The sequence below is a fragment of the Mytilus californianus genome, unplaced genomic scaffold (assembly GCF_021869535.1).
Source record: "Mytilus californianus isolate M0D057914Y unplaced genomic scaffold, xbMytCali1.0.p SCAF_11, whole genome shotgun sequence".
Lineage (NCBI taxonomy): Eukaryota > Metazoa > Mollusca > Bivalvia > Mytilida > Mytilidae > Mytilus > Mytilus californianus.
Window position 1 is genome coordinate 946,810 of NW_026262593.1, and position 13,682 is coordinate 960,491.

The 13,682-nt window shown below is 32.0% G+C and overlaps 1 protein-coding gene across 1 annotated transcript in view; it reads left to right on the forward strand.

The window, feature by feature from the left end:
- Positions 1-13,682, forward strand: part of LOC127719338 (caspase-2-like) — a 40,064-nt gene that overhangs the window by 10,787 nt on the left and 15,595 nt on the right. Inside the window, exons 2-5 of the mRNA XM_052225406.1 lie at positions 4,507-4,656; positions 10,440-10,875; positions 12,107-12,168; positions 12,759-12,929. Of these exons, the coding sequence (XP_052081366.1) occupies positions 4,522-4,656; positions 10,440-10,875; positions 12,107-12,168; positions 12,759-12,929 (804 nt within the window). The 5' untranslated portion in view covers positions 4,507-4,521. The remainder of the gene's footprint in view (positions 1-4,506; positions 4,657-10,439; positions 10,876-12,106; positions 12,169-12,758; positions 12,930-13,682) is intronic.

Sequence of the window (13,682 nt, forward strand, 5' to 3'; positions counted from 1 at the left end):
TACAAATGAATCAAGTTCATGAAAATGTCAGTAGACTCTATATGGGAGATATTGTACATAAATGAGGGTTTTTACCATTCTACATTTTTGTGAAAACTACAAAAGACATATAGAGAGAAATAATTATATACAGCAAAGATGGTCAGCATATTTGGATACAAATAAATCTGCATGACCCTAATCCTTCAGTGACTCCACATAAGGTATTTTTACTCTTTTAATGTTTCTGGCTATAATCTTGATAACTAAAATGGACAAAGAAAATTCAAAATCAGCTAGAAAAGGTCTTTATACAAATACTTACCATCAGTTATCTCCAGGCATGTTTGCCTCTGAATAAAAATGTTAACTCTTTTTTGTGTTCTTGGTTATAATCTTGAAAACTATACTAAATAGTGATAATGTTTAAACAAAAGTGATTTAGGAAGACATTTAGATCTGCAAATAATTAAGTCTCCCAAACGAAGTTTGGGAAGACTTATTGTTTTTGCTCAGTTCTTATTATTATTATTATTCTTCTTCTTCTTCTTCTTCCGCCACTTTTAAATTTGAACTTGTCCGCACCCGTTCTCCAAAACCGCTTGTCAGATTAACTTAGGGTTTCACAATATGTTAGACTAACATGTCTAGTGGTGCAATCAGGGTTTTGTTTGTGCAATGGGGTTTATAAAGGGGTACTTTGAGGGGCAAAAAGAAAAGAGGGTTTTACTATAGAACCCTATGGGATTTTATTTTTTAAAATTTTCAAATGATTATAAATTGAAAACCGTTTGTGATAGACACAATCTTTTTAATTGAAAATGTTCTAAATGATAAAGCCCATTAAATGAAATACAGGGTTAGTCCCCAGGGGTCACCCCCACCCCCTGCCATTTAAGAAAGTTCTAATACCTTGTAAGTGGTCAAGATCCCCACCCCTAAACCATATATATTTTGGTTTGTTATGCTAAGATGGTTTGAATGATATACAGGGTTAGTCCCCAGGAGTCACCCCGACCCCCTGCCATTTGAGAAAGTTCTAATATCTTGTAAATGGTCGAGATCCCCACCCCTAAACCATATATATTCTGGTTTGTCATGACAAAGCACATCAAATGAAATACAGGGTTAGTCCCCAGGGGTCACCCCCACCCCCTGCCATTTAAGAAAGTTCTAATATCTTCTAAGTGGTCAAGATCCCCACCCCTAAACCATATATATTCTGGTTTGTCATGCTAAGATGGTTTGAATGATATACAGGGTTAGTCCCCAGGGATCATCGCAACCCCCTGCCATTTGAGAAAGTTCTAATATCTTGTAAATGGTCGAGATCCCCACCCCTAAACCATATATATTCTGGTTTGTCATGATAAAGCACATCATATGAAATACAGGGTTAGTCCCCAGGGGTCACCCCCACCCCCTGCCATTTAAGAAAGTTCTAATATCTTGTAAGTGGTCAAGATCCCCACCCCTAAACCATATATATTCTGGTTTGTCATGATAAAGCACTTCAAATGAAATACAGGGTTAGTCCCCAGGGGTCACCCCCACCCCCTGCCATTTAAGAAAGTTCTAATATCTTCTAAGTGGTCAAGATCCCCACCCCTAAACCATATATATTCTGGTTTGTCATGCTAAGATGGTTTGAATGATATACAGGGTTAGTCCCCAGGGGTCATCCCGACCCCATGCCATTTGAGAAAGTTCTAATATCTTGTAAATGGTCGAGATCCCCACCCCTAAACCATATATATTCTGGTTTGTCATGATAAAGCACATCAAATGAAATACAGGATTAGTCCCCAGGGGTCACCCCCACCCCCTGCCATTTGAGAAAGTTCTAATATCTTGTAAGTGGTCAAGATCCCCACCCCTAAACCATATATATTCCTATTTGTCATGTCTCGAACATTTGAATGACGTATACGGTCAGTCCCCAGGGGTTCCTCCCCACCCCCAATGTTCTAGTATCTTGTAAATGGTTGAGATCCCCACCCCTAAACCATATATATTCCTGTTCGTCATGTAATGAACATTTGAATGACGTATAGGGCCAGTCCCCAGGGGTTCCTCCCCACCCCCAATGTTCTAGTATCTTGTAAATGGTCGAGATCCCCACCCCTAAACCATATATATTCTGGTTTGTCATGCCAAGATGATTTGAATGATATACAAGGTTAGTCCCCAGGCATCACTAATGCATATAACTTTACTGGACTAAACCAATTTTCACTGGAAGTTGCCCAATGTCAGGCGACCCTGGGAATTACGAATTATGGGAGCTTCGTTTGGGAGACTTCGTAACAGCATCCTGTTACATTCATTTCTTGTTCAACATGTAAGAAATCATCAATTGCCTCATTTTAGTAGTTTTTTCCATTAAATCATGATTTTAGTTTACACATTTTTGTGTTATTGGCATTTAATCTTGAAAACTCTAAATTAACAGAGAGAAACTGTTTCCTACAAGAAAGGTGAGCAGGTTATCATCTACAAATAAGCCAACCTTAAACATTGTGAAAAGGAAGATAATAGCTACTATTTACTTTTCTGATGTTGTGAAAAGGGAGATAATAGCTACTATTTACTTTTCTGATGTTGTGAAAAGGGAGGTAATAGCTACTATTTTTCTGATGTTTTGAAAAGGGAGATAATAGCTACTATTTACTTTTCTGATGTTGTTAAAAGGGAGGTAATAGCTATAAGTTACTTTTCTGATGTTGTGAAAAGGGAGGTAGTAGCTATTAGTTACTTTTCTGATGTTGTGAATAGGGAGGTAATAGCTTTAAGTTACTTTTCTGATGTTGTGAAAAGGGAGGTAATAGCTATTAGTTACTTTTCTGATGTGAAAAGGGAGGTAATAGCTATTAGTTACTTTTCTGATGTTGTGAAAAGGGAGATAATAGCTACTATTTTACTTTTCTGATGTTTTGAAAAGGGAGATAATAGCTAACATTTACTTTTCTGATGTTGTGAAAAGGGAGGTAATAGCTACTTTTTACTTTTCTGATGTTTTGAAAAGGGAGATAATAGCTACTATTTACTTTTCTGATGTTGTGAAAAGGGAGGTAATAGCTATAAGTTACTTTTCTGATGTTGTGAAAAGGGAGGTAATAGCTATTAGTTACTTTTCTGATGTTGTGAAAAGGGAGGTAATAGCTTTAAGTTACTTTTCTGATGTTGTGAAAAGGTAGATAATAGCTACTATTTTACTTTTCTGATGTTTTGAAAAGGGAGATAATAGCTACTATTTACTTTTCTGATGTTGTGAAAAGGTAGATAATAGCTACTATTTTACTTTTCTGATGTTTTGAAAAGGAAGATAATAGCTACTATTTACTTTTCTGATGTTGTGAAAAGGGAGGTAATAGCTATTAGTTACTTTTCTGGTCCGAGGACACAGTTATCGTCCTTAGATTTTTTGTTGTCTACAAATATAGTCCCTAGTGTGGACAGTGTATAACTTGCAAATTTTTTTCATACACTTTCCAAATTTATTTCTTTATATTTTATTCATGAAATATTAAGTAAGGGGATGAAATTACATGTTTAAAAAATTAGGGTGCTGAATCTTCATGTTAAGTAGTGATTTGGTCCAGTTAAAAAAGGTCAAAAACTAGTATGTCTGAAGCTGTCAAACTGAATTTTAGACCCCCTTAACATAGGATTGTCAATATTTTGAGTTAGAGCTGGTAGACTTTTCTATAATTTTGATATTATTTGTCCCAATAGTAGAACACTACACTGTAAAAATCTTTTTGAGATAGAGCAGGTGCGATTTTTTTAATTTGACTTTTTTATATTGTCTTAAAGAAATGCACTATGAAATAACTGTGTTCTCGGGTCTTCTGATGTTGTGAAAAGGGAGGTAATAGCTATTAGTTACTTTTCTGATGTTGTGAAAAGGGAGGTAATAGCTATTAGTTACTTTTCTGATGTTGTGAATGTTGTGAAAAGGGAGGTAATAGCTATTATTTACTCTTCTGATGTTGTGAAAAGGGAGGTAATAGCTATTAGTTACTTTTCTGGTGTTGTGAAAAGGGAGGTAATAGCTATTAGTTACTTTTCTGATGTTGTGAAAAGGGAGGTAATAGCTATAAATTACTTTTCTGATGTTGTGAAAAGGGAGGTAATAGCTATTAGTTACTTTTCTGATGTTGTGAAAAGGGAGGTAATAACTATAAGTTACTTTTCTGATGTTGTGAATAGGGAGGTAATAGCTATTAGTTACTGTTCTGATGTTGTGAAAAGGGAGATAATAGCTACTATTTACTTTTCTGATGTTGTGAAAAGGGAGATATTAGCTAATTGGTTGATTGTCTGCATCTTTATTCTTGGTCCCTTTAATTTGTTAAAAAAGAATCGAGAGAGTTACTCAGTATATGACAAGGAACAAATATTTTGATTTAAGCTTACATGTTTAATATTAGAAAAAAAATGTATTTTTCATCTACTCAGATTTTTTAAGTACAAAATGCAAATAAAAAATAATTTGAGATTAATTCTTACTTACCTTTTATTTAGGAGTGATGATAGATCATGGATGAGATACACAAGAAGGCTCTTAACCAATGTAGAGTCAGTTTGGTTAAAAATATTATCTTTGAGAGCGAATTCTGCGACCTGATTAAACAAAAAGAAATTTTTACTGATGGGATGCTTGAAGAGATTCAGGTAAATTTTGCTGATAGACTGGTGGATATGAGAATTTGACTCACCTTATTCTAGATATTTTTGGGGGGCAAAGATTGCATAATCAAAATCTTTATGTGGCTGGCTAGATATTTATCAATTTTCAAGACTTTAATTATCTCTACATTTGAGACGGACGAAGTGTTTTTTGTTCATTATTTTGTACATAAGTTAGGCTGTTAGTTTTCTTGTTTGAATTGTTTTACATTTGTCATTTCGGGGCCTTTTATAGCTGACTATGGGGTATAGGCTTTGCTCATTGTTGGAGGCTGTACAGTGACCTATAGTTGTTAATTTCTGTGTCACTTGGTCTCTTGTAGAGAGTTGTCTCATTTGCAATCATACCACATCTTCTGATTTTTCTATGTACACCTAACAAATATTCCATTTAATAAATATAGTTGACCTATTGCTTATGGTAATTGAAAAACAGACCAAAACACAAAAACTAGACAGGTACCCCTGACAATTATTCCATACACCAAATATAGCTGACCTATCGCTATAAGTATTTAAAAAACAGACTGAAACATTAAACCTGAACAATGACCAATGAACCATGAACATGAGGCCAAGTTTAGATGATACCAGTTAGACCAACATGTACATCTTACAATCGTTCCATATACCAAATATAGATGACCTTTTGCTTAAAGTATTTAAAAACAAACCAAAACACAAAAATGTGCTTTGCCAAGTGCAGCTGGATACGACCACAGAGGTCCAACCCTCAACAGTTTGGGCAAAAATGGACACAATATTCAAGCTTGATACAGGTCTGAATTTGGATTGTTATTAAATATTTGACACAATGTAGGTTTCTGACACAGAATAAATGTAGTCAAAGAACTTGAAATTGGTTATATGATTTGAATTTACATTCAATTGAAGATGTCTTGCTGTTGTGCAATACACTGTGCTGTTGCGCAATACTAAGTAAATCTTGTTTTCAGACTATAAACAAAGAATTAGCAAAATAAATTGTGACCCCAATCTTTTTTTGGGAAAATTGATTTCTTAAATATTGAGGTAAAAAAATTGACCCCCACCCCCCCACCCCCCCCCCCCCCCCCCCCTAAAAAAAAAAAATATTTGAAAAAAATTTCCTTTAGTAATATGTCATTATAGGTTTCTGACACAGAATAAATGTAGTCAAAGAATTTGACATTGGTTATATGATTTGAATTTATATTCAATTGAAGATTTCTTGCTGTTGTGCAATACACTGTGCTGTTGTGCTATACTAAGTTAATCTGTTTTCAGACTATATACAAATAATTAGCAGAAAAAATTGGGACCCCCAATTTTTTTTGTGGAAAATTGATAATTTCTTAAATATCTCAGAGTACTCGCAGTAACTGACAGCTAGATCAAAACCAATAACAACTACTAAAAAACATCATGTATCTAAGACTAAAATATCAATCAGTACACATCCAACATACAATGAATATGGTGTAAAGACGTCATTAACAGTCAGAGAAAAACATGACCTTGTGCAATGCCAAGATACAGGTATCAACAGATTGTAGAGCCATGAATTTGTAGATAAAAATAATATTTAGTTTGATTTTAATTTGCTGATACATGTGATAACAAAATCAATATTAATACCAATAAAAACAATATTCAAAGATCTAATTATAGTGTTGAATTGGTAACCTTTTAGAATAAGTTTATTTAAAGGATCGTACATGTCTGACAGGATTTATCTGACCTTGACCTCATTGTCATGGATCTTTAAAAATGTTAAGTTTATGTGATACAGTCATACTTGTAGTAAAATCTTTATCTTTAAGACTTTCAACATAAAGTCAATGGTCAGTAAAGCAGATGAGACATTGTTATTAGGTAAAAGTACACAATACAGGTTGATTGGCAACTGCCATGATCAAAACACAATCAGAGACAAGATGGAGCCTTAATTGGTATGTCCCACCCTCTCAAATGCCAATCAAATGACAAAATACTTATTAACTTCAGTCTTACATAATTAAACAGACACTTTATTACACAACTTAATACATAATTCTTGTCTCATTAATGAATACACACATGTTTAATTTTAAATTAGATGTTTAATGTATAGATATAGAAATGATAGATTTAATAATCAGAATAATACTTTAAATTGCATAAATGATCAGCAAAACAAGATCTACAAAGAAATAGTCAGTTGACTCCTTATTAGTGTTATTGCCCTTTGATGACAATTTTTACCAATTTTTTGCATTTATGCCTTATATCTTAAAAATTATAATAGATAGATAGAAACTTATAAAAGCAAATAAGATCAGCAAGACAATTAAGATCTACAATGAAGACATTATAGTGGAAATCGTTTGACCACCCCTTATTGGAGTTATTGCCCTTCAAGTTGGCTTGGGTGTCTTCCTCCATCTTGGTTTTGAAAAAGCATATAACAATCAGTCTAGCTCTTTAAGGAAACGTGCAAATTTCCGGAGTAGTATGTATTTCATGTCTAAGACCTTTCGTGTTGATATAGAAAATTATGTGTTTTATCATATTTACGGCTGTATTTTACAAACAAGCAGAATCTTTTATCTGATTTTTTTTAAATTTGCCACATAAGGTGTAATACCACCATTGATTTTTCCCTATTAGTCTTTGTAAAATTTTGCACTTTTCAAAAAATTGTGCAAAATTTATCTTTGTTTCAAATAAAGAAATACTTGGCATGAGTAAAGTTTTATCCTGTCCCGCAGTACTATAGAAAAAATTTCACATAACATTTCATTGCATATAAGAAATAACCATCACTGGAAGTTAACCACCCAAATTTTCCCCTTTTATTAACCTGTGTACAAGCTTTAGTAACCATGTAACCTCAAGTTTCCAAAATATTCTATAGAAACCCCAAATAAAAGAATGATGGTGCTTTTAAATACCCAAGATATATGTTTATAACCCAGAAATGTTTTACTGCAATGAAATGTAGGATAAATTACCTACAACTGTCAAATTCAAGGGAATATTTTTTTTCAACCTATTTTCGTATGCAACCAGATGTGACGTACTATGATTTGGTGGTATTACACCATAAGGGGAGGTAATTCAGATAAAGTAATTTTTATAATAAAATGTGTTATGAATTTACCTTTATTATTGTGTAGGAAGAAAACGAGTCCTGTGACCCCATTTTTTTAACCGGATTTTCGAAGGAAAAATTGGTTATTGATTTGGGGATGTACGGGTGGGCGGCTGGCAAACAGTGTCCGTTCATTAACATGAAAACACTTTGACGAAATCTTTTCAAATTTAAATATGTTTTTTCCTGTGACTAAATGAAGGTCAAGTTCAATTTTCACGATTTGAGCTTTTCTCGTTGTTGAGTTGTCATCCTTTTAGTATCCAAAAGTTATACTTATTATATGATTGAGTTATTTCCCTTTGAACAGAAATTGTGATTTGCAAATATCATTTTCATTAGATAATAATCTATTTTTATTAAAGGATATATTTTATTACATTACATTGTGTAGATAAAATTGTTGACATTGATAGATAAGTTGCAGATCTATATTAGTTTGTGACAAATGAAAGAACAATATTGGGAACTATTAATTATATATATAAAGTTTGATTACACCAAGTGTTTTTAAATAATTTTCACCTGTAATCATTTTCTGTTTCTTAAGTGTTTTGATGATGATAAGATCTGTAGGACTGTATAAATAAAGTTTGAAATTTACTGTTCATTATTAGACATTTTGAAGATAATTACAGATAAGTTCTATAGATTTTTAATAGATATTGTATTAATGATAAATGACATTTTGGATTTTTTTTCTTCTTTTCTTTGGTAAATTGTTTGAAGAATTTTGTGGTAGGTTTGTTTGTTATTCTGTATAAAATTATTTTCTGAATGCTATATATATATATTTTTTTGATGAAGCAAGCTCCTTTAAAAACTAAGCTTAGTTTGTCTATTAATAAACATATATTTAGATTTCTGATTTTGGGCCCAGTTTTCAAGTTGGTCCAAATCGGGGTCCAAAATTATACTGTGTTTGATTTCAACATAAAATGAATATATATAGGGTTCTTTGAAATGCAGAATCTAAACCTGTATTTATTTTCATTATTAATTAGATAATACCACATTGAGGTCCAAAGGGTCCTAAATTAAACTTTTGTTTGATTTCATCAAAAATTGAATTCTTGGGGTTCTTTGATATGCTGATTCTAACAATGTACTTAGATTTTGGATATTGGACCGTAATAGGTAAATGTCCGATTTCAAGTTTTTCAGTTCTTTGACTACATTCATTTTGTGTGACAAACCTATGATGTGTCAAATATTCTGTCACAATCCAAATTCAGAGCTGTTTTAAGCTTAAATGTTGTGTCCATACTTGCTCAACTGTTCAGGGTTTGACCTCTGCAGGAAAATCTTGTTTGCTGTCACTCTGACAGCCTTTTGTCTTTTTCTTATCTGAAAGCATATTATTAGAGCTATCTTCTCACATTTTATCTTTAAATTCTATGGAGTAGTTTTCTTTTTATGACACAAAATTGGGTTTTCCATGCATAATCTATACAAAAATCTGACAATTTTGCACAACCCAAAGCATGACCCAGTACATACTTTTTATTATATTTTTGAAAAAAGCATGAAATAAACTACATTTTGACAAATTATAAAAAAATTCTATGGAAATTAATTTAGACCCCCATCTACCTTAATGACCATTTTCACCATTTTTTTGCCTTTTGCCTTATTATAAAATTATAATAGATAAAAAGACACTTTAAATCACAAAAATGATCAGCAAGTCAAGATCTACTTACAAGTCAAATTTTGACGATATAATTAGTAGACTGTCACTCTTTATAGGAGTGATTGTCCTTAAATGAGGATATTTTTTACCCTCTTTTGTGTTTTGAGCAAAAACCAAAGAAGATGGTGAGAGAAACTAAACAGACTAAATGGTCAACGATACAAGATCAACAAAACAGATTTTTGTCATGAATTCTATTCTTGTCTACAATGTTGGAGAGTTCTTTGTTGAATAGGCACGTTGACCAAGGTGAAAGTTAACTTTCTGAATAATAGTACTGTAAAAGTGTCACATTCATTATGTCCTAAATTTTCAAGTCACTGGACTAGTTTCTTCATATAATATGTTATATTTTCAGTCTTTATTTTTTGAATAACAAAAAGATATAACAAAAAGATATAACAAAAAGATATAACAAAAAGGACAATATGATATGAAAATCTTAACTCAGTAATAAAGATTAAAAATAACATGATGTGTTTAATCAAAAGTATTGAAATTATTTTTTTTCTTCAACTTTTTAAGATCACCTTTAAATTTCTTTCATATTTTTAAGCAGCCATTTTGTTTTTACCTTTAGGCTCAATTGAATTACCATCATCATGAGATAATTAGATAACAAAATCAAATGGGTCAACATATGTGCAAAATGTGAGCAGCTGCTCATATGAGCAAACTGATAAAATGCACAAGTGAAACAAAAAGCTCACATGAGCATTTGCAAGTGAGGTTTTTAACATGTAAATTAAGTTAGTTTCATACGTGCAATTTTTGTGATCACAAAATGCTCACCTTATTTGCATGTTAAAAACCTCATTTGCAATTATGTTAGTTTTTAACGTTAGATCATTTAAATGTGAAAATCTTATGTGCAACTTGTTAGCACCATTTGGTATTTAAAGGGATATTCAATAAAACGAGGAAAATAATTTAAAAAATAATCGATTTGATTTGATCTTTCAGGCTAATACTTCAAGACGTAAGAGAGTTGGACAATTATTGGATGACCTAAGACGTAGAGGTCCAGATGCTTACAACAAATTTTTATATTGCTTAGAAAATTCAGGCCATAGAAATCTTGCAGATGCTGTAAAAGAGAAGGAGAAACAAATCCGTAATGAAAACCAACAACCAGTACTTCGGGAAACAATCCATGGAGCTCAACATCTGCAACACAGCATATCAGCACAGCCTCTTTTATCTCCAGATCCATTATCAAACATGAATTCTAGTCAATCTGCTCCAAATCTAGCATCATCTGGTTCAATAGTTGCATCACCTAGTGAAGATTTACAGGATATCACAAGTAGAAAGGAGGTCCAGGGCAACAGTAATTTCCAAAGAGAGACTGGTTACAATGAGGATATAAGAATGGATGTAGCTGACCACATCAACCCAGGTAGATCTCAGTTTGTCCATAATATCCTCAATTTATTTGTAGAAAAACTTAATTAGATGCAACTATAATGTAACATTAGACTTTTGCTAATTTAATTAGGGCCCCGCTTAGTTGTTGAAGGTCGCCCTATATTGACCAGTCTGTCTGTCCCTTACAAACATATTGTGTCTGCTCCATATATCTAAAGAACCTTTATGATTTCATACTTTATACTTGACAATATATATAATAACGAACACCAGAGGATGTGGCATAATGTATGTACAACTTCCTAGGTTAAAGGTCAAGGAGTTATGCCCCTTTGAACATAGAATTTTGGGCTATGGTTGCAACAGCTTGTCATCACTAAACTAAATCCACACAAAAGAATTTTATGAAATTTTGTATATAGTTTGGACATACTATGTAGATGTACATATCAACAAGAAATTATTATTCTATTTTTTTCTATGTCCCTTTTTATTTAGAATTTTGGCCTGTATATACTACATATTACAGCAACAGTTTGTCATCTCTACTCCTCTGAATTCACACAACAGAATTTCATGAAACCTTGCAGATAATAGCGACTTAATATGTTAATGTTAATTATATCCACAAGAAATTTTTATCAGTTGACTTTTGTAGAAGTAATGAGTCTTTGACACTATTTTGGTTGCCAAGTGTCAATGTGGGGGTGTTGCGTATGTGAGTGTGCTCACAAAGGTTCTTTAATTTATGATGAAGTGAATCCCTTTGAAAACTAAGCTCATATTGTCCTTTTAAAAATAAATTCATTAAATTCTTGGTGTACTTCTTTATGCTGTTATTTATCCAAATCGGGGTCCAAAATTAAACTTTGTTTGATTTCAACAAGAATTGAATATATGGGGTTCTTTGATATGTTCAATCTTAAACCTTGTATTTAGATATTTGATTTTGGGGCCTGTTATCAAATTGGTCCACATTGAGGTCCAAAGGGTCCAAAATTATACTTTATTTGATTTCATAAAAAAATAAGTTCTTGGGGTTCTATGATAACGCTGAATCTAACTGTGTATTTAGGATTTGGATATTTGACTATAATAGGTTAAAGTCCAATGTCAAAATTTTCAGTTCTTTCGGTATCCCAAAAAAATTAAGTATCATATTATAAAAATGGTATACAAAAATGATCAGCATAAAATACCATTTCAGCAGTGTTAATGAAGAACATTTATATGGTCATGACAGTCATTTGATATTGTTTCAGGATTTTCAAACCCTTTACCAGGAGCTGAATCTAGTAGAAGCAGTTCATCAGGCGGGCTTGGGGTATGCAGTAAATTTTAAGACTTTATTACAAATTATTTTTCTTTCTTTCAAGGCTTATTTTGTCTTCATATATCAACAAGTTAAGTACTTCATTTGTCTAACCAATTATCTATCCTCAAGGCATCATTCAACTTAAAAGAGTTGATTAAACATGTTAAAGAGAAGGAAGCAAGGAACACGTCACACAAACAGGTCCAAAGCACTGTTAGATAAGGGATAGCTTACTCGTATGTATATAAATTAAGGGGGTCAGTATATCGCTAGACTTAATATTTTGATAGACATAGCTAAAACATGAAGAAGGTTTTCATAATTTAATTAAATGTATCAATTAAGATGAATGATAATAACAATCAATAAGTAAACAATGCCTTATAATAATAATATTCTAATAAAAGCACAAAGTTTAAAAGCCAAATATCAAATCCAAAATAAAACTATTTCTTTACAATTTCAAATTAAAATATATTTCAAAAATACTAATTTATAAAATGAACTTAATTTCAAGCCTCATACAAAAAAAGTTGATATTTTTCTTACATTGACCTTATATATATTGTATAATGCATGAAATATATGTTTTTTTTCAGAGTTACAATATTACAACTGATCCAAGGGGAATTGTCCTTATTATAAATAACATAAACTTTGTTAGTAATAATGAAAACAGGCATGGAGCTGAAATAGATCAAGAAAAATTGATGGAAATGTTTAGAGACTTTGGATTTGAAATACGTGTCCATATAGATAAAACAGCTCAGGTAACAGAAACTCTTAGTTTTGTGTTGAAAACAGGTTGTCTGAGTTTATACTTTTCTCTGCATGTTTTTATATTTTGATGAGTTTTCTGTGGTGTCCCAAGTATTTAAGTAATTTGTGTTATTTTATCTTAATTTTTTATCTTACAAAGTGTTAATCATTTTAAAAAATTTAAATGGAATAAACTTCAAGGAATTTTTTAAACAAAAAGTTTGAAAAAGGTAAATACAAATATAATTTGTGTGCATCACAAAAAGACACCTTTACCTTAAGTATATGAAACCTGTATTAATTTACTAGTAACTACTACTGTATGCAACCACGACTCACATGGGAAAATCAAAACAAAACGTTACAACAAAAGAGACAATTTTTTTGTTCCTTATTGTTATTTTTTCTGATTTCAACTTTATGCTCCTTTGGTTTGTTTTTTTTTACTGTGTGTATATTTCCCAATTCTTTGCTATAATTGTTGTACCTGCATGTGTATGTGTGACATTTTAGATTTCAATGAGTGTAAACTGAGTATTATATGGTGACATATAGTTGCTTAAATCTATGTCATTTGGTGGATTAGTTGTCTCATTGGCAATCGTACCACACCATCTTATTTCTAAACTTACCTCTAGATTGACAAAAACACTTAAATGAAATGCTTTAAAGAAGAACTTGTCTGTTGCGGTTCTCCAAAACTTCTTGTCAGATTTACTTAGGGTTTCATAAAATGTTAGACTAACATGTCTAGGCGAGCCATC